The sequence below is a fragment of the Dromiciops gliroides genome, chromosome 3 (genome assembly GCF_019393635.1).
Source record: "Dromiciops gliroides isolate mDroGli1 chromosome 3, mDroGli1.pri, whole genome shotgun sequence".
NCBI classification, from domain to species: domain Eukaryota; kingdom Metazoa; phylum Chordata; class Mammalia; order Microbiotheria; family Microbiotheriidae; genus Dromiciops; species Dromiciops gliroides.
In genome coordinates this window covers 398,147,811-398,167,267 of record NC_057863.1, presented here as the reverse complement: position 1 = coordinate 398,167,267, position 19,457 = coordinate 398,147,811, and the positions used below count along the sequence as shown (strand labels likewise).

The 19,457-nt window shown below is 44.9% G+C and overlaps 1 protein-coding gene across 21 annotated transcripts in view; it reads left to right on the top strand.

Annotated features, from left to right (window-relative positions):
• BIN1 (bridging integrator 1) overlaps positions 1-19,457 on the top strand; it is a 139,056-nt gene that overhangs the window by 90,345 nt on the left and 29,254 nt on the right. For 11 of the 21 annotated variants that reach the window (XM_043994888.1, XM_043994895.1, XM_043994903.1 and 8 more), the window contains exons 5-10: positions 173-268; positions 5,488-5,595; positions 6,968-7,060; positions 15,507-15,592; positions 16,133-16,208; positions 18,223-18,305. In XM_043994888.1, coding sequence (XP_043850823.1) covers positions 173-268; positions 5,488-5,595; positions 6,968-7,060; positions 15,507-15,592; positions 16,133-16,208; positions 18,223-18,305 — 542 coding nt within the window. The remainder of the gene's footprint in view (positions 1-172; positions 269-5,487; positions 5,596-6,967; positions 7,061-15,506; positions 15,593-16,132; positions 16,209-18,222; positions 18,306-19,457) is intronic. The other 10 variants (XM_043994890.1, XM_043994899.1, XM_043994905.1 and 7 more) reach the window with 1 other exon arrangement.

Genomic DNA, 19,457 nt, shown 5'->3' with positions numbered 1-19,457 from the left:
TATTAATTGCTCATATCTGTATATTTTTCAAATCACTTTTAACCCTTTATAATAAAAAGAATTTAAAAAATATCTTTATATACCATGAGTAATGCTCAGGATCGGGGTGGTAATGAGGAGTTGACAATGTGCATATTCTGACCGTTTCTGTGTACATGTGCCTATGTTACAGAACAATGACCTGCTATGGATGGATTACCATCAGAAACTAGTGGACCAGGCTCTTCTGACCATGGACACTTATCTGGGCCAGTTTCCTGACATCAAAGTAAGAAGCCCACTTATATCTGAAATTGCTGTCATTTCTAAGGACCAGGGGTGGGGAGATTGGGTGGAGGGAAAACAAAACATAGCTTTGTAGGGAATCTCTTTGGCCCACCAGATGTTGCCCTTTTTCTAATTTGAGAACACGAAACCTGTAAGGGCCCCTATTTTTGCCTCCTCCAACCGCTGGATGAGGGTGCCGAGTGCGAGTGCTCCGTGGGGCTCTCTGGTCCTATTCGCACTGCTTGATTTCTTCCAAAATGCTAACAATGTCCACAGGAGATTCCTGATAAATTTAGCTGAAACAGGAGGGAAGAAATGTGGTTTATGGTACTGTTGGGGGTGGGTGGGGTGCTGGAGTGCAGGGTGGGACAAGGATAGTCCAAATAAGAAAGTTGGTTCTCCTTTAATTAGTATAGTGGCTTTGGAGGAGATTGCTGGGGATCAGAGTATTATTGGGAAACTCTTGTGGAGCAACTCTGAGAATTATAAGAGCTGGGCCTAAATGAGAGAGGGGGCGAGGAGCCTGAACTCCTTGCCTGAGATTGCAAATTAGCACTGGCCTAAAATCTGAAGGAAATAAGGAGCTGGACCAGGAAGGGTTCTTATCAAAATGTAAATGTGTACTTCAGCCTAGGTTGTCTGTCCTTTTTACCCTTCTCTAACATCCATTTTTCTTACCTCTTCATTTTTCTTCTTTCTTTTCTCCTCATCTTTCTTGCTTTCTTCTCCTTTTTCTTCCCCTCTTTTGTGTTCTCTTGCTTTCTTCTTTCTCTTCTCTCCTCATTCATTTGCCTTCTTTTTTCCTTTCTCTTCTCTGTTTTTCCCCTCTTTTCCTCCTTTTCCCTCTCCTTTTCTCCCTTTTCTTCCCTCCCTCCTTATTGCTTTCCCTCTTTTCTTTCCCCCTTCTCCTTCCCTCATTTTCTCTCCTCCCTTTCCTTCCTTTCCTCTCCTTTCCTCTCCTTTCCTTCTTTCCTTTCTACCTTTTTTCTCCTTTTGTCTGCCCCATTTCTTCTCTTTTCCCCTTCTCTTTCCTTTCTACTCACTCTTCCCCCCTTCTCCTCCTTAGTTTCTTCTGTACTCTCTCTTTTCTTTTCTTTTTCTTCCCTCCCTCCAAATTCCTCATCTAGTACCTTTTTGGTTATGGGCCAAGCTGCACGTAGGTATATGTTCCCTGTCTTCAGGGAACTCCTCTTCTCCGATGGTCAAGATTGTCACATATAGCTATATTTATAACAACCGTGAGGCAGGAATTTTTAAATAATTCAGCCAATACATTCACATCAAGTTGCATATCCATTGCAAGTTTCTAAAGGTGTCAGTGCATTGAGTGATGCAAGGGGACTAGGGGAAGTTAGGAATTTGCATAGAGAGGCAATATCACCATCATTCTTTCAGTTAGGACAGGAAGGGCAATTTTGAGAGTCTTTTGGTCTAGTTGCTGTGGATTTTTAATTATATGCCTTTTTCTTTTTCTTCTTCTTTTTTTTAAATATGCCTTTTTCAATGGATTGTGCCTGGGTCTTCATTTTGGGACTTGTGTCCTGGTATACTTTTTTTTTTTGGTTAGGCAATCGGGGTTAAGTGACTTGCCCAGGGTCACACAGCCAGCAAGTGTTAATGTCTGAGGCTGGATTTGAACTCAGATACTCCTGACTCCAGGGCTAGTGCTCTATCCACTGTGCCATCTAGCTGCCCCCAAGATTGGAAATACTATTTAGGCAAGTACAGAGGAAGGATATATTTTTTTTTTTGCGGGGTAATGAGGGTTAAGTGACTTTCCCAGGGTCATACAACTAGTAAGTGTCAAGTGTCTGAGGCTGGATTTGAACTCAGGTCCTCCTGAATCCAGGGCTGGTGCTTTATCCATTGAGCCATCTAGCTGCCCCCCTGGTATACTTTTTGAATAAAAACTATTGGGGATTTGAATTCAGCTGGGCTTTTGGTTTTCACCCTCATTTGTGTGGGGGTGGGGATATGGTAATTGAGACAGGAAAGGGAGGTGTTTCAGAGAAAAGCCTATTAGCTGGCTTGGAGATTGGAATAGATTCTCTTTGTTTGTTCTTTTTTTTTTTTGGCAGGGCAATGAGGGTTAAGTGACTTGCCCAGGGTCACACAGCTAGTAAGTGTCAAGTGTCTGAGGCTGGATTTGATCTCAGGTCCTCCTGAATCCAGGGCCGGTGCTTTACCCACTGGTCCACCTAGCTGCCCCAGAATAGATTCTCTTTAGGTAGACTGGGTTAAGGGTGGAGATGAGGGGTAAGGGTAATTAGTGTTCATTCATCTCTCCACATATTTTAGTATTGGCTTCCTCAGCCTAATCCCTGTAGTTGAAATTATCATGTTAGCTGAGACCTTATTTCTTTGAGTGTCTCTACCATTGACGTCTCTGTGTATCTTTTTAAAACTAAACTAAGGGCAGCTAGGTGGCACAGTGTATAGAGCACCGGCCCTGGAGTCAGGAGGAACTGAGTCCAAATCCGGCCTCAGACACTTAACACTTGCTGGCTGTGTGACCCTGGGCAAGTCACTTGATCCCAATTGCCTCACCAAAACCAAAACCAAAACCAAAACTAAACTAAAATTTTAAAATTTAAAATGTATTTTCTCTCCTTCCAACCTCCCCATATTAGAAAAAACCAAAACCCTTGTAACAAATATTCAAGCAAAAAAAAAAAATCCCAAATTGGCTATCTACAAAAATACATCTCATTTTTACACCTTGATTTCATTATCTCTCTCTCTTTTTTTTGTTTTAGTGAGGCAATTGGGGTTAAGCGACTTGCCCAGGGTCACACAGCTAGTAAGTGTCAAATGTCTGAGGTTGGATTTGAACTCAGGTCCTCTTGAATCCAGGGCCGGTTCTTTATCCACTGCACCACCTTAGCTGCCCCTGTTATCTCTCTTTCTGTCTTTTTCTCCCTCTGTTTCTGTCTCTCTGTGTCACTCACTACCCACTCTTCCCTGCGCTCTTGCATTATCTCTCTCAGTGGGCAGTTCTAGTGTGGATTCCTTGGACCTTTCAGTGACTATGTCTGATCCCAGGCTTTCACCCTAACCTCAGACTCTAGAAATGATGCAAGTTAGTAGGGCTGTATCAGCCTGTGTTGGCTAGCTATTGGCTGCCTCAGGGGATCATGGTAAGCACTGAATTCTCTGATTACAAAGGCTGAGCCATCCTTAGAGTTCCCAAGTATCACTGCTTTGTTTATGTTAATTAGTTTAGTGATTACAGCATGGACTTCATATGGTCAAGTTCATGGAATAGATTCCCTTTCAGGCTATGCTCCCCCCTTCCTCCCAGTTTCTGGCTCAAAATGTTTACTTTCCCAATGATTTGTGGTTGAGATGACCCAGCTGTACTTCCTACTAAATGGTCTCAGTGGTCCAGCCCTTCTCTTGGCCTCCTGATACCTCAAACCTAATAGGGAGACACTGGCTGGAGTTCTTGGAGGCGTTGGCACTGGTGAGCACTGCACCAGAGCCCAGGTGGTGTCCCAGTTAGAGAATAATGGGGAGGATTCGCGCTCTGCAGTTTTATCACAGAACTCTGTTACCTTGTACCTTTACACTGACCCCCCAAGTGGGGACAAATCCAGTGGGGCAGTCCCAGAATGACACTTTGCCAGCACTCACCCAGAGCCCAGGAAGGTTCCCATAGAAGTGGTGGTTGGATAATTTTCTTTCTAAGAAGCAAGTCACCCAAATCTCAGGCATGGGGATGGATGGAATGACCTTTTGGCAAAACTGGGATTCAAATGACCAGCTTGCAAAGCCTCTTAAGAATTCAGTCATTTTGTGAGAAAATAATGGCATTTTGGGACTCCCAGAGGCCCCCACTGAGAGAGCCTGGCCTGACCTTTCTAATTTTACTCGCCACAATTTCATGTTTGCACATTTTTACTGAGTACCTGCTGTGTGTTCTGAGCACTAGGAGAAATATAAGAGAAGGCACTCCTGTGGCCTACCCTTAAGGAGCTTGTGAAGATGACTGGGGAGACAAATCATAGATAAATGAAACAAGAATGATACACTCTGGGGGCGGCTAGGTGGCACAGTGGATAAAGCACCGGCCCTGGATTCAGGAGTACCTGAGTTCAAATCCGGCCTCAGACACTTGACACTTACTAGCTGTGTGACCCTGGGCAAATCACTTAACCCCCATTGCCCCGCAAAAAAAAAGAAAAAAAGAATGATACACTGTGTGTGTGTGTGTGTGTGTGTGTAAAAACACACATTTTATATATATGTATGTGTGTGTGTCTATATATAAAGGTGTTAAGTTGGGTGTTAGAGGCACTTGGTGAAATAGGAATTAGTTCAAAGAAGTGAGATCTGTGAATTAGTCAGAGGAGTCTTTGTGAGGAGGTGGGAGTTGTTGGAGTCAGTCAATAAGCATTTCTTAAATGCCTACCATGTGCCAGGCACTGTGCTAAGTGCCGGTGGTGCAGAGAAAGGCAAAAGTAATCCACGCCCTAGGGTTCACATTCTGACTGGGGAGATGACACGTAAACAGCCACGTACACTGAAGTCACAGGGAAGGAACTGAAGACATGGGGGAGAGAACCTGTGGGCTGGGAAAGGCCTCCTGTAGATGGGAGGATCTGAGCTGGATCTCAAAGGAAGCCAGAGAGGTCAGTAGTCAGGAGGAGCGTCCCAGACGGAGATTATGTGTTCCTTTTTTTTTTTTTTTTTGTGAGGCAGTTGGGGTTAAGTGACTTGCCTAGGGTCACACAGCTAGTAATTGTTAAGTGTCCGAGGCCAGATTTGAACTCAGGTCCTCCTGACTCCAGGGCCAGTGTTCTATCCACTGCGCCACCTAGCTGCCCCCAGACCGAGATTATGAAGCAGTGAAAAAGCAGGGATTCGGGTGGTGGCATCTTGAAAGATGGTAAGTTTTAGATAGGCGGAGAGGAAGAGTATTGATGGAGCCTGGGGAACACGAGTGAGTGAGGTGGGATTCATTCCTATTTCTCAGGGAATGTGGTGGGAAAGTGCCTGATTTCGCTTTCCCTGCCCCATCCAAGTAGTACTAACATTGGTCAGCCTTGCAGAGAATGGACCTTGAGGAAGGCAGTCGATGGGCTTTTGCTGTTGGTCTATAGACTTCCTTGCCCACAGAGTGGCCTCCTTCAGGACTAGCTGGTGTGAGGGAGGCTACAAGGGTCTTTTGTGATTCCCTGCTAAGTTTTTCTTTTCTCCCGATTTGCCTTCTCTCTGCAGTCTCGAATTGCTAAGCGTGGGAGGAAGTTGGTGGACTATGACAGCGCCCGCCACCATTATGAGTCTCTCCAGACTGCCAAAAAGAAGGATGAAACCAAAATTGCCAAGGTAAAGGCCAGGGGGGTGGAGGGGGTGGGTGGGTGGGTTCAGGTGGAGGTGGGATAGGGTGGGGGACCAGTGGGTATCAAATTGATAAGCTGGCGTACAGGACCTCCTCCCCCTCCTGTAACTAATGAAGTAACCCAGAAAGAGAGGTGTTATTCTTTTCTGCCACAAGTGGAAGAGGACTGGTGGGCTTGCCTCAAGGTTTTCTGGACCCTGTGATGAGAGGGGAAGCTCTGATTTGGCCTCCTCAAAAGAAATCTCTTTCCATATTGAATCCTAATCCATTTGTGATATCTGTCTCAGCTTTTCCTAAATGTTTTCATATCTATTCTCTCATTTGATTCTCAAAACAAGACCCTTTCATAGATGGGACAGGTATTTTTATCCCCATCTTAAAGATAAGGAAAATGAGGCCCTGAGAGAATGTGATCTGCCCAAGGTCTTCCAGCTTCTGAGCGGCAGAGTTGGGGTTAGAATCTGGGTCTCCAGACCCTCAGTCCCTGAGAAATTTGGACAATTTAATCTTGTGCTGAGTTAAGAGTAAATTGTGCAATAGCTCCCCAGCCCCGATGGCTGGGGGCTCTGTCCCTCCTGTCCTCCCCCATGCTGTTTATCCTTCCCTAAGGCAGCATCTCCTCCCATTCCATTTTTGGGAGAATGTCCAGCTGGACTCCTGGTTCACCATCCCCTTGATCCCTTCCTCTGAAGTGACTTTCCTGAATAAGAACAGTGACCCAGGGCTCCAGTTTCACTGAACCAGATGCCTTCTCTCCCCGCCCCCCCCCCCCCCTTGGGAATCAGTCCATGGTGCCCTGTCCTCTGTCCCGAGAGAAATTCTGTCTTGGTGATTTGATACTGCCCTTTATGGAACTCTGGGCTGACCCTTCCTTCGGCCTGGGCAGACCTGTGGAAGTCAGCATTTGTAGCTTTCTCCTATAAGGTGGGGCTGGAGGCAAAGATTCATGCAGTAACGAGCCCCCTCCCTCACTAGTAGGGTGGCCCCCTGGTTCTCTTCCACTATTAACAACTCTTTGTGTTTGGCTTTCTCTAGCTGGAGTTTTTCATAACCCCCTCCCCACACCACGGGCTTCCTCATCCCCTAAAGTGGGCATGCCGGAGGACTCTTCTAACTGAGCAGCTCCCCTCCTCTGCTCTGCTCTGCTGGGGGTTTGGGGTGGCCTGGTGGAGATAACTGTCTATAACTGCATTGTGTTTGGATCTGTGTGTCTAAAATCCGTGTTTCTGTCTCTTTTTTCTCTCTCCCTCACCCTCTTGTTTTTTTGGCCCTCTCTTTTTTTGCTTTGACCTTGCTTCCCACCATGTCCCATACCCCCCCATTCCCTCCACTCCCCTTACTCTCCCTTGACTCTCTCAGCCTGTCTCGCTGCTTGAGAAAGCTGCCCCCCAGTGGTGCCAAGGGAAACTGCAGGCTCATCTCGTAGCTCAAACTAACCTGCTCCGAAATCAGGTGATGGCTTCCTAACCTTGCTTGAGTTGCCTTCTGGCTGCCCTCCCCTGTCCTTTTCTCTGAGGCCCCATATCTCTGGCTCTTGCGTTCTCTGCCCTTCCCTCCACAAACGGACACCCAGGGGCCCTGGAGGCTCTGATTCAGCTGTCTCCCTTCCTCTAGGACACTCCCAGAGTTAGGTTAGGAGACTTGCCCAATGTCACACAGTCAGTCAGAGGGCAAACTTTTTGACTCCCAGCCTGAGCTCTTACCAGGATTCAATTCTCGCTGCTAACCTTGGCCTGTAAAAAAATGTTCTTAATACTAAACTGAGGGAGCTGGCCTACCACTGGAGCTTGCTTGTCTCTTTCCACTCAACTCAGCAATCCAGATTCCATGGGTGGTTTCCTGCTCTTCCCTCTCCTTTCCTAAAATCTCATTCCTCTCTGCCCCAGAGGTCCCTTTCAACTTTAAGACTATGTGACTCAAGGACCCTGAGTCAATTTGGGGAATCTACAGAGATTCAGACAGGTGAACTTCCTATTGGAACCTGATTCAAATAAGCATTTATTGAACACCACATGTGTGCCCACCCCTTTGCTAATTGCTTGAGGGGTTGGGGTGGGGGAGAAGGGGTTAGATAAAAAGAAGATAAAGTTCTTGCCCCAATGAGTTTTTTTTGCAGATGCTAGGCTAATCACTATCAAACAAGTAGAAGATAGTGTGAGATTGTGCACCATTCCTTGTGAAGTTGTGTGTGGGGTTTAACCTGGAAGTGCTTATAGGAGGGAGTTCAGAGAAATTAAGATCAGTTTGCTCTCAAGTAGTGTTGGAAGGCTGTCCAGAGAAGGAAGACCTGGGCAAGGCCATAAAAGATGAATAGACTTTGCATAAACTGCCTGATCAAAACTTTCAAAAGTGAGCAGAGCACAAAAATCCCTTGACTCTCAGAATATTGGCAAAGGTTTTTCTGGCCAAGTCCCTGTCTCCTTTCTATGACCTCTCCACTGTGTCTTGGTCACTTACTCCTGGACATTAAAAAAAAAAAAATCCTTGAAGCAAGAGAAATCATTATCAGGTTGCCTCAACCACTGGCTTAACTATTTTCCCCCCAGATAACTACATTCCTGGTTTTATGGTAGATCTGATGTTATTACTACACTTTGTCATAAAAATTCAGGGAAAACTCAGAAGAAGGGGGGGAGAGATTGGGTTGGGAGTAGGATGGACTTTTTTTTTTTGGGTGAGGCAATTGGGGTTAAGTGATTTGCCCAGGGTCACACAGCTAGTAAGTGTTAAGCGTCTGAGGCTGGATTTGAACTCAGGTCCTCCTGAATCCAAGGCTGGTGCTCTATCTACTACGCCACCTAGCTGCCCCAGTAGGATAGAAAAATAAAGGAAGAGAGGAAAAAAAGTAGAGGAAGAGGTATCAGATTTTTCATTTGATCCCTTGTCTGGTTTTTCCATTCAGTCTGCTGTTAGATTTCTTAATCCTCCTGCTCAAAAAATTAAATATATAGAATACTTATTAAATTATTACTGTTCAGGTTTCATTGCTTGGTTTCTTTTATACCCCAGGGGACTCAAGAGTCAGGGCTGATTTTCATTCATCTGCTGAGGTGTACTAGTCAGAGACTAGACTAAGGGAACTGGGTGATTAAGCCCTGGGGAAAGGAGGTCAAAGAATGCTCCAGTCAGACCATCATCATCTCTTTTCTTTTTCAATTTCACTACTGCCTAGTCTGGAGGCAGGGGAATGGACAAAGTGAGAGTAATGGACAGTAACTTACTTAGATGGTCTATTCTAGCTCAGCCTTTGTCTATGATTCCATCAGTGTGTGTCATTTGGGAATTAGGAGGAAGGGGAAGTGGTATGGGGACAGTCCCATTGCTTGAATCAACTCAAGGAACTCCCGGAGTATTCTTTGGGGCTGGAGAAGATTGCTTCACTGTTGATACAGGGCCAGATTATTTTTTGAAAGTTTTCCTGAAATGCATCTGGCCAATGGCCAGGTCTTCCCAACATAACCTGTGGCAAGGGATTCTTGGGTAGAGCTAACCAAGAGGCGGGTCTTAGCTATATCTCTGGGGAGGAGTTCCTCTGGCTTCTTTTCATTGCTGCTATCAGAGATGGTGGGTATGGTTGGACTGGGGTTCTCTAGCTGGTTTTACCCTATTACTCACCAATGGCATAAAGTCTTGGCCAGAGCTGAGGGAGCAAGTGACCCCGCCAAAAACTCCCCCAAAACTGCATACGTACACACACATGCATCTACTTATGTTTTGTTACAGATGTTATGCTTCCCTGCCAAGTTGGCTGTCCTATTTGGATCTGTTTTTTATTTAAACAGATTTCCCACCCCCAATCTGTGTCTAGAGTCTAGATAGCCTTTGTATTTAACCCCTCTGTGTCTGGTTTGCCTGAAACTAGAAACTTCAGAAACCCAGAGCCATCAGGCAATTTCTGCATTTTATGAAACAGCCTGACCCCTGGGTTGGTCCAGAGGAAATCTAACTTCCTGTGAGGAAACTCTGTGAGTTTGTTGAACTCAGATTCCCATACCATCCAGCTGGCATCCACTGGCAATTGATACCAGGTACAGATGCAGAGACTCTGACCTCATGCTAACTCTGGTGGTCCTTTCCCTCAAAGGTGACACAGGCTTCCTTTTTAGCAACCTACTTTCCTTGTTTCTGAACAAGGAAATCACAAGGAATTCCCTATTATCCTGTGACAGCCCAACTCTGGGCCCCCTCTTGCTTTGATTACAAAGGGCCTCTAGACAGATGTAGAACTCCAGAAGGCTTTCCAGCTCAGAGCAACATTTCTCAAAAGGGATCGCCAGGCAGTGCTGAGAAGCGAAGCCTTTTGGTTGAAAAAATTGCTGTTTGGGGTTGGTGGGAATGCTCACCATTCATTCATTCATTCATTCAACAAATCTTGACTGAGCAACTGAATACAAGGTCCTCTGCTAGATATTATGGGAAGGAGATCAAAGCAGTTATGTTATGGTCTTGTGCCCAACTGAATGGTGTAGATAACATGTGCTCTCAGGGTTGAGAAAAAAATGGAAGATCAGTGTGGGCTTACATGGTAAGGGGAAGGCTTCAGGGAGGAGAGAACATGATAACAAGAACTCATTTATAGGGTTAGGAACTAGACCTATGATTTCTTTAATGTGCAGTTCAGTACATCCTCTAGTCGGAGAGATTAGCCTAAAGTGCTCAGAGGTTAAGTGACTTACTTGGAGTCACATAGCTCATCTGCTTTATAAAGCACTTTCCCCACAAGGATCCAGGCAGGTACACAACGGCTAGACCATGAGGGAGAGATGGGTCTTAGTTAGGCAGAAAGGAATTGTGGGAGGGGGTGGAAAGAAGTGTCTCTTGGTCCTGAAGGTTTGCTGAAATGCTGATGGGAAGACTGACGTGGCTGACATGGCAAAGGTCAGACCTCTCCTTTGATGGTAGTAGTGACACCCTAGAAGATGCACTTGTGGACCTTTTGGGTATTTTTGAGGCCAGAGCCATTGTGGGCTGGGTTCCCGTGAATCACGAGTTTAGAGGCAGATTTGCCTCCCAGCTAGCACTTGGCTGTGTGTGCCAGAGGGAGGAAAGTAAGGAGGCTGGATTTTCTCCTTGGGTGGGGCGTAGCAGATTACTGTTCCATGACTCAGAGAAACCAAATCCCTGAGTCACCCCTGGCCAGTGAGCTCATGCCTATCCCCTCCTCTCCCCTGGAAGTGAGTGATTCATTCTCTCACCTGGTTTGTTTACAGGACGAAGGTCTGAGTTGCTACATTTGGTGATTGGGGGGAAAGAGAAAAATGTGGTGTCCAGAGGGCTTGCCTGGTGATAGGACTGTGTGTTCCTATTGGAACAGCCATTCTCCTAGGATGAGATTGCTTCATCTGGATAGGCAGCTCAAGGTCACTGAAACAAAACATGCCTTATACTTCTCACACACCCTTTCCCATCGTCCCTTTTTGAACTTGAGAAATGGTAACATTAAGCCTACAGTCTCTATGTGAGTTGATAGGTACAGAATGATGTCCTTGAAGTGGAGTTAGGGTGACCTGGGGAGCAGCTTGGGCATTCAGTGATTCACAGTGGCCTCTTGGAATGTTTGGTTGTGGTACCCAGGAATAGGCTGTAGGATTCTTCAATTTTTGTACAAATAGGTCTTTTTCTCTTCTTTGGGATGTCTGAGATATAAACCTGGCAGTGATATTTCTGTTTCAAAGGGTATGCACAGTTCTATAGCCCTATGGAAATAGTTCCAAATTGCTCTCCATAATGGTTGGATCTTTTCACAACTCCACCAACAGGGCATTAGTGTCCCAGCTTTCCCACATCCCTTCCAACATGCATGCAGTATTTTTCTTTTTGGTTATATTTCAGGCTGTCTATCTTGAAAGCAGTTCCTAGAAAGCAAGCCATAGTTTGGTTGCCTCAGTTATTCTTTCTTTGGGGTCCCTACAGTTGGCTATGGGGAGCATGACAATTTGGAGTCTAGAGATGATAGGACAAGGCAGGGTAGTGCGGTAGAAAGAATACAGAACCTTGAAGCAAGAGATGGAAATTCTGGTCCCTCCCGTCTCTCCATCCCTTCCACTTATTCACTGTGTGACCTTGGGCAAAAGCCTTAACCTTTTTAGGCCTCACTCGTAGATTGTGGTTAATATCTGAAGTCAGGGGACTAATCAGATGATCTTGGTGGCCTTCCTGGACCACCATTCTATATGGTTCTCATTTCATTTTCTCGGTCGTTTCTGAGGCCTCAGCCTTCTTGGCTGACAGTATTCAAGGACCCAGCATGGAGTGGGGCTTTCCAGAGTCCTGGTGTAGTCGTCAGTGCTAACATAAACCATGATACTCCTCCCCTATTTAATTGTATTACTGGTTGGAAGAAAGCATGGCTGGGAACAGAGCCTTTCATTCTATTCTCAGACTACTACTACTAATAACCCTGGGAGAGCTAACGGTGATGGAAATGGACGCTTGGATCCCAGGATTATAGGATTCAGAACTGGAAGGGGTCTTAGAGATCATTTAGCTCAGTCTTCTCATTTTACAGATAAAGAAACTGAGTCTTAGAAAGGTTAAGTGACTTTCTCCAGGTCACATAGTATCAGCACTGGGATGTCAATAATAGCTAAATAACTAGCATTTGTATATTACTTTAAAGTTTGCAGAGAGTTTTACAAATATTACTAATTACAATATTTACATGGGTAGTTAGATGGCTCAGTGGATAGAGTACCAGGCCTGGAGTCAGGAAGACTCATCTTCCTGAGTTCAAATCTGGCCTCAGACACTTTTTTTTTTTTTAGTGAGGCAATTGGGGTTAAGTGACTTGCCCAGGGTCACACAGCTAGTAAGTGTTAAGTGTCTGAGGCCAGATTTAAACTCAGGTACTCTGACTCCAGAGCTGGTGCTCTATTCACTGCGCCATCTAGCTGCCCCTGGTCTCAGACACTTAATAGCTGTGTGACTCTGGGCAAGTCACTTAACCCTGTTTGCCTCAGTTTCTTCATCTGTAAAATGAGCTGGAGAAGGAAATGGCAAACCACTCCAATATTTTTGCCAAGAAAACCCTCAAATGGAGTCACGACTGAACACACACACACACACACACACACACACACACTCTACAAATATCTTTTATCTTCACAATAATCTTGAGAGATAGATGCTATACTTATAGCTATTTTACAGTTGAGGAAACCGAGGCAGACTGAGATGAGGTGTCTTGCTCAGGGTCACATAGCTGATGATTGTCTGAGACCAGATTTGAACTTAGGTCTTCCTGCCTCCAGGTCCAGTGCTATCCACTGCACCACCTGGTTACTTCCATAAACTCAAATAATAGCAGTCTAGTGGTGTGGATGAATGCAAATACTGAAGAGCACTCTGGTCCTTGCTCTCAGATTTTATAATCTAAAACACAACCTGAAATCAATATAAATAGATTAGCACATTAGGCATCAGTGATCTTGTTGCCTTGGAAACGCCCTTCCCCAGTGCAGATCTCAATCTATGACTGTTTTACTAGGTTCAGAGAGGTTAATTGTCTTCAGATGGTCACCAAACTAAATGTCAGACATGAGACCCATACCCAGGGTTTCCTGACTCCTGATCCAGTGTTTTTTGGGCTTTCCCCCCACTGCCATACGGTAAATGTACTGGAGGGTTTACGTTTGTGTTGAGGTTTATGGGGGAGAAGGAAGAGAGTAAAAGGCCACCTGAAGGTTCCCCCATTCCCCCCACATTAACTTGATAGGTCTGCTAAGCGGTGAACGGGGTGGTGTTAGGTGTGTATACATACTATGGGCTGCTTTCCTCTAGTGGATCTCTAGCTTCAGGCTTCTAACCCTGTAGGGATTCAGCATCATGGGAACTTAGGTAGTCAACTCAATCCAAGATGTAGTGAATATCTTACTGGCTATCATAGTGCCTTTCCTCCAACAAAACTAGATCTTGAAAATGATAACCATGATAGTTAGCATTTATATAACGCTTTAAGGTTTGCAAAGTGTTTTAATATGTTCTTTCATTTAATCCTCACAAGAACTCTGTTTTGGGGTGGGTGCTATCAGTATCTTGATTCTACAGATAAGGAAACTGAGACGGGGAGACTGAAAGTGACTTGAGCAGGCTCACACAGCTAGTATGTATCTGAAGTGGGATTCAAACCATAGTTAATATTTATCATTTATATCTCTGTGGGAATTTGTTATTGAGTTTCTTCTCCCAGGGGGATTTACAGTCTAAGCCTTATCTCTGAATTGGAATGAAAGATTTCATCCCCTAAGGAAGGAACTTTAGGAAGGAGGGGAAGTTATGTTGGGGCAGCCACACACTATTCCATTGTGGGTATTGGCTTGGGAGTTGTTTGGATGATCTCTGAGGTCTCTTCCAACTTTCCAAATTTTATGGTTCTAGAAAGACTGCTATGAATGATGTTAACTATGAGCTCCTACTGCCTTCTCTTCCCAGAGGGTGGGTGTGGGTTTGGGGGGACAAAGAAAGCCTATTCCTGCCAGCCAGGAGAAAAAGAGGAGAGAAAGAAGCCAGGGAGGGTGAGTTAAGTGAAGTGTTAGACTAAGAATGGATTGGGTCTCCAGGTGAATGTTGAGTGAGGGTCAAAGGATCACAGAGTTAGATCTGGAAGGTATCTCAGAGCTCATCTACTCCAATGCTCCTATTTTATAGATTTGAAGCCAAAGTCTCTGATTCTCAATTTAGTGCCCAGTCCATTGTACCATGCTTCCTCACTAAGGAAATAATTCAAATACACCTTGCACCCAATTCCTGAGAAGGGTCCCTAAGGTAGCAGATTTGGAGAGCAAGCAAGCTCCATTTGTCCCAGAAGGCTTAGGAAAGTGTCAGAGGAAAGGGGTTGAAGCCATCAATAGGAAAAATTGCAGGGATTTGGTAGGTAGTGTAATATGCCCATCTTCCCTGTAGTTTGGGCCTCTACTCTCAACTTGGCTTTGGGATGTTTGACCCTGGATGGCTGAATAGGGATAGGTTTTTTTTTAAAACCATGAAAGTATTTTATTATTTTCCAGTTACATGTAAAGATAGTTTTCAACATTTCTTTTCATAATATTTTTAATTCCAAATTTTTCTCCTTCCCTCCCCTCTTCCCTCCCTAAGACAGAAAGCAATCTGATATAGGTTATATACGTACAATCACGTTAAATGTATTTCTACATTATTTATGTTGTAAAAGAAGAATCAGAACAAAAGGGAAAAACCTCAAAAAAACCAAAAACAAAAGTAGAAACAGTCTGGTTCAGTCTGCATTCAGAATCCACAGCTCTTTTTTCTGGATGTGGAGAACATTTTTCATCATGAATTCTATGGAAATGTCTTGGATCATTGCATTGCTGAGAAGAGCTAAGTCTATCACAGTTGATCATCACACAATGTTGCTGTTACTGTGTACAATGTTCTCCTGGTTCTGCTCACTTCACTCAGCATCAGTCCACTTAAGTCTTTCCAGGTTTTTCTGAAATCTGCCTGCTCATCATTTCTTAGAGCACAACAGTATTCATATACCACAACTTGTTCAGCCATTCCTCAATTGATGGGCATTCCCTCTTTGCCATCACAAAGAGAGCTGCTATAAATATTTTTGTACACATGGGTCCTTTTCCATTTTTTATGATCTCTTTGGGATACAGACCTAGTAGAGGTGTTACTGAGCCAAAGGGTATGCACTTGAATAGGGATAGTTGAGCAATGAGGACCTTATAGTGGTGTTACCTCTTTTTGAGAAAGTCTTCTTTTAGAATGACTGGGGCCTTCTTGGAACCTGAGACTAATATTACCAATCTGGGTTTTGAATAGAAAAATTAGAGTGCTGGGGGGAGAGCCAGAGCCCTGGGATCTTGGGTAGAATAGTGGGGGGGGGATCATCAGTTAGATCAGAAAATTAACATGTCCTCTCTCTGTCCAGGCTGAGGAGGAGCTCATCAAAGCTCAGAAAGTATTTGAAGAGATGAATGTTGACTTGCAGGAAGAATTACCATCTCTGTGGAATAGGTGAGTGGGCCTAAGGTTCCTGTTGTAGAGGAAGGAATATGGACCCCCACTCTTAGGAAGCCCTCAGTCTGTGGGGGAAAGCTAGTCCTTACTCTTGCTCTGTGAGAAGGGACAAATTGATATTTGGCTTTACAAGAAAATAAGCTTATCCAGAAATCCTATAGATCCAAACACAATTGGAGCATTCTTCCCGAGGCCAATGTCTAGTCAATGTCCCTCTATTTTCCTGCTCCCAACACTCTGAGAGATAGATATATAAAAGAAGTAGTGGATAGACAAAATTTTTTTGGGTCTTTATTCCTCCGAAAGGTCCAGAGGAGTTGAATGGTCTACTTAAAGCCATACATTGTAGTAAAGAAAGTAGTCTGGTTCATAGTCCATTGTCCTTTGGTTAGGCTATTGGGCAGAGAGGTGGGGGGAACTGTGTGTTGAGGAGTCTGTGCAGATGGGGTGTACCATGGACCTACCCTGAGCCTTTTCTAGGTGATTTCCTTGGACCTTTGCCTTCACCTGACCATCTGTCCTTTCCTCTCACTTTAGCCGTGTTGGTTTCTATGTCAACACATTCCAGAGCATCGCTGGTCTGGAGGAGAATTTCCACAAGGAGATGAGCAAGGTAAGTGAGCCACTTCTCTTTGTGGCCTTGTCACCTCACACTTCTCCAGGAACCTCTGAGATACTAGGTGGGCATCACTAGGCATTATGGGACATTATCTGGCAGCGCAGTGATGTAGTGGATAGAGTTCTGGGCCTGGAGTCAGGAAGACTCATCTTCCTTATTTTAAATCTGGCCTCAGACACTTACCAGCAAGTCACTTAAGCCTGTTTGCCTCACTTTCCTCATCTGTAAAATGAGCTGGAGAAGGAAATGGCAAAGCACTGTAGCATTTTTGTGAAGAAACCCCAAATGGGATCATGACATGACTGAAGATGAACAACATGGAATAGGGGAAACAATTCTGAAGTGAGACATCCTGGGTTCTGCTACTTACTACCTATGTGACCTTGGACAATTCAATAAATCTGCGAACCTTTCTGGGACTCAGCATCTTATGTGTAAAACGAGGGGGTTGGACTAGAAGCCTATGATCCCCTGCCCCCACTTCTCCCTTCAGATCCTTGTGAATATTGGGAGTGGCTCAGTTTTGTTTACGCCTTGTGATCCATTGGAGAGTCTCTTCTATCCCCACCTCCCTACCTACAAGTTGGTAAAAAGTCTTTCCTTCCTCCCATGCCTCCCCCCCTTCCCCTTCCCTGTAATGATACCTTTTCCTAACCCTATCTGTTGTACATCCTGTGGTTTGGGAAGAATCTGTCCTGCTGGGTTGTCAGCTAATAATAGACTTAAGGTGTCCTCTCTATGCGATATTTGCATTTTAAGGGCAGATACTTGGAAACGGAAAAGTCTTAAGGGCCAAAGGAATGGATTTCTAAGGGCAGAATTTTGGATCTTGTGGAAGTGGGGGTGGGGGTGGGGTGGGGAGCTGTTTTTTGAATAAGGAGCCTCTGCTTCACACCTTTCACAGGATGCCGTGTAGACATGCACTTAAGCTTCCATATAAGGGGATGTGTGTCTCTAGACCAAAGCCAGTGAGGGAATGACTTTTCTACAAACCTTCTTAATTTCTGTTAGTGTTTCAATGTGGACTCATTCCTCCTTCCCCGCCACCAAGGAGGGAAGCTCATAGAGAGGAAACAGAAGATAAATAAGCAAGGAAAGGGGATAAGAACTCCAATAGGGAAGGGAGTAAACTCTTATTAAAAGCTTTGTTGCGTCAGACATTGTTCTAAACACTTAACAAATATTATCTCATCGTACCTTTATAACAACCCTGGAAGGCAGACAGAGGTTAAATGATTTGCCCAGGGTGACCCAGGTGGTAAGTGCCTGAGGCTAGATTTGAACTCAAGTTTTCTCCACTCCAGGCCCAGGGTTTTATTCAATCTACCCCCTAGCTGTGTATAGGATTGGTTGCCTTGAGTGACAAGACCTCAAGGAGACCAGAGATGGAGAGTGAGTAGGAGAAATCGCCCTGTTACCTGTGTCCTTGTGTTGGCCACATATGGTGTGTACCTGTCCTAAATGACCATGTTTGGACTGGTAACAACTAAAGCTGAGGTAATTCGCACCCAATCAGTCTCTACAGGACAGATGGGACAACTCTGGCATACCCTCCCATTTAATATTTACAAAGTATCAAATAATTCAATTGATTCCAGCTAGTGGATAGAGCTATCTGTGTTTCTGGAAGGGGTTTCTGCAGTGAAAGTTCCCTACCTTGAATGAATCATATCTCCTCCTATTTATGGCATGTCCTCAGCATAGCCACATTTCATGTTATGCTGGGTGTTGGGGGAATTTAAAGACCGTCCGTCATTCTGAGTTCTGGGAATATGAAGACTGAGATCTCAGGGGGTGCAGCCATGTGGATGGGAGGGGAGGTCAGGGAGAGAGGAAGAGTGGGTTAAGTGTGGAAACAAGAGTAGACCAAATAAAGGATGGCACTTCAGGGGGCTGCCCTTGGCTTTATCCATGGGCTCCTAAGAAGTCTCTCAGAACCTTGATTGTACCTTCACTCCTGGGCTCCCCATCACCAGCCCCATTTACTATCCCTCCTTTCTCTCTACAGCTGAACCAAAACCTGAATGATGTTCTCGTGAGCCTGGAGAAACAGCATGGCAGCAACACATTCACTGTCAAGGCCCAGCCAAGGTCAGTACAGTACCCTCTCTATGGGGGAGAGGCTGCTTCAACCTTCTTGTCCCTATGACGACCCTTCCTTGGTGGGGAGACAGCAAATGAGGGGGAAGCCTTGACTTGGCCAGCTGAGGATAGTCACTGAAGGAAGGGCAGGCTCACTGATATTGCTGTAGCTGGGGCAGGTTGGGAGGGTGAAGAAGAATGGGGAGGAAGATTAGCTTTCACTATATTCTTGTGTCATGTGCAGGCCAGTGGGAGATGGGGGGCTGGAAGTGAGGATTTTTGTACAGATCCCCCTTTTTTCCTACAAATGAGTAGAAAGTACAGAAAGGAAAACAGAAAGAGCAGTGAGCTGGGAATCATGAGGCCTGGATTTTTACTAGTGATGGCCTTGGCATGATCTTGGGCAAAGCACTTCTCTTTAGTTTTCTCATCTACAAAATAAAGGAGGTTCTGCTAGATCAGGGGCTCTTAATTTGGGGTGCATGAACTTAAAAAAAATTTTTTTTTTGATAACTATAGTTCAATATAATTGGTTTCCTTTATAATCCTACATATTTTATTGTATGCATTTAAGGATATTTTTCTGAGAAGGGTTAGCCAGATTCTCAGAGGAGTCCATGGCACAAAAAAAGATGTAGAAGCCCTGTTCCTTAAATTGTATAAAGCTGATTCTAGGCTAGCATATCCAGGGAATCAAGTCCAAAGCTAGATGACTCTTACCCCCTACGTTCCTTCCCACTCTCTGCATCTTGGTATAGTAAACTATGAGTCAGTGCAAGTCCCATTGCATCTGTGAGCATAGTAGAGAGAATTCTGCAGTCAGAGGGAGGAGATCTGGCTTTACCACTTTCTAGCTGGACACCTCAGCCAAGTGACTGTTCCTCTGGCCCTTGATTTTTTTCCCCTCTATGAAATGAGTCTAATAATACTTGTGCTATCTGCCTCACAGGCTGTGGTGGACCCAAATAAGATAATGGAAGTCAAAGTGCTTTGTGAAATAAAAGGCACCCTACAGATGTGAGGTTATTGCTATTATTGGTAAAACTCCAAGCCAGCTGAGTAGGAATGTTTGCCAAGACTGTTCCCTCAGTGGTGTGCCAGTGAATTCTAGCTACATTAGTCTTGCTTTCAGCTCAGTCCCTGGGCTGATTCTTCTCCCCC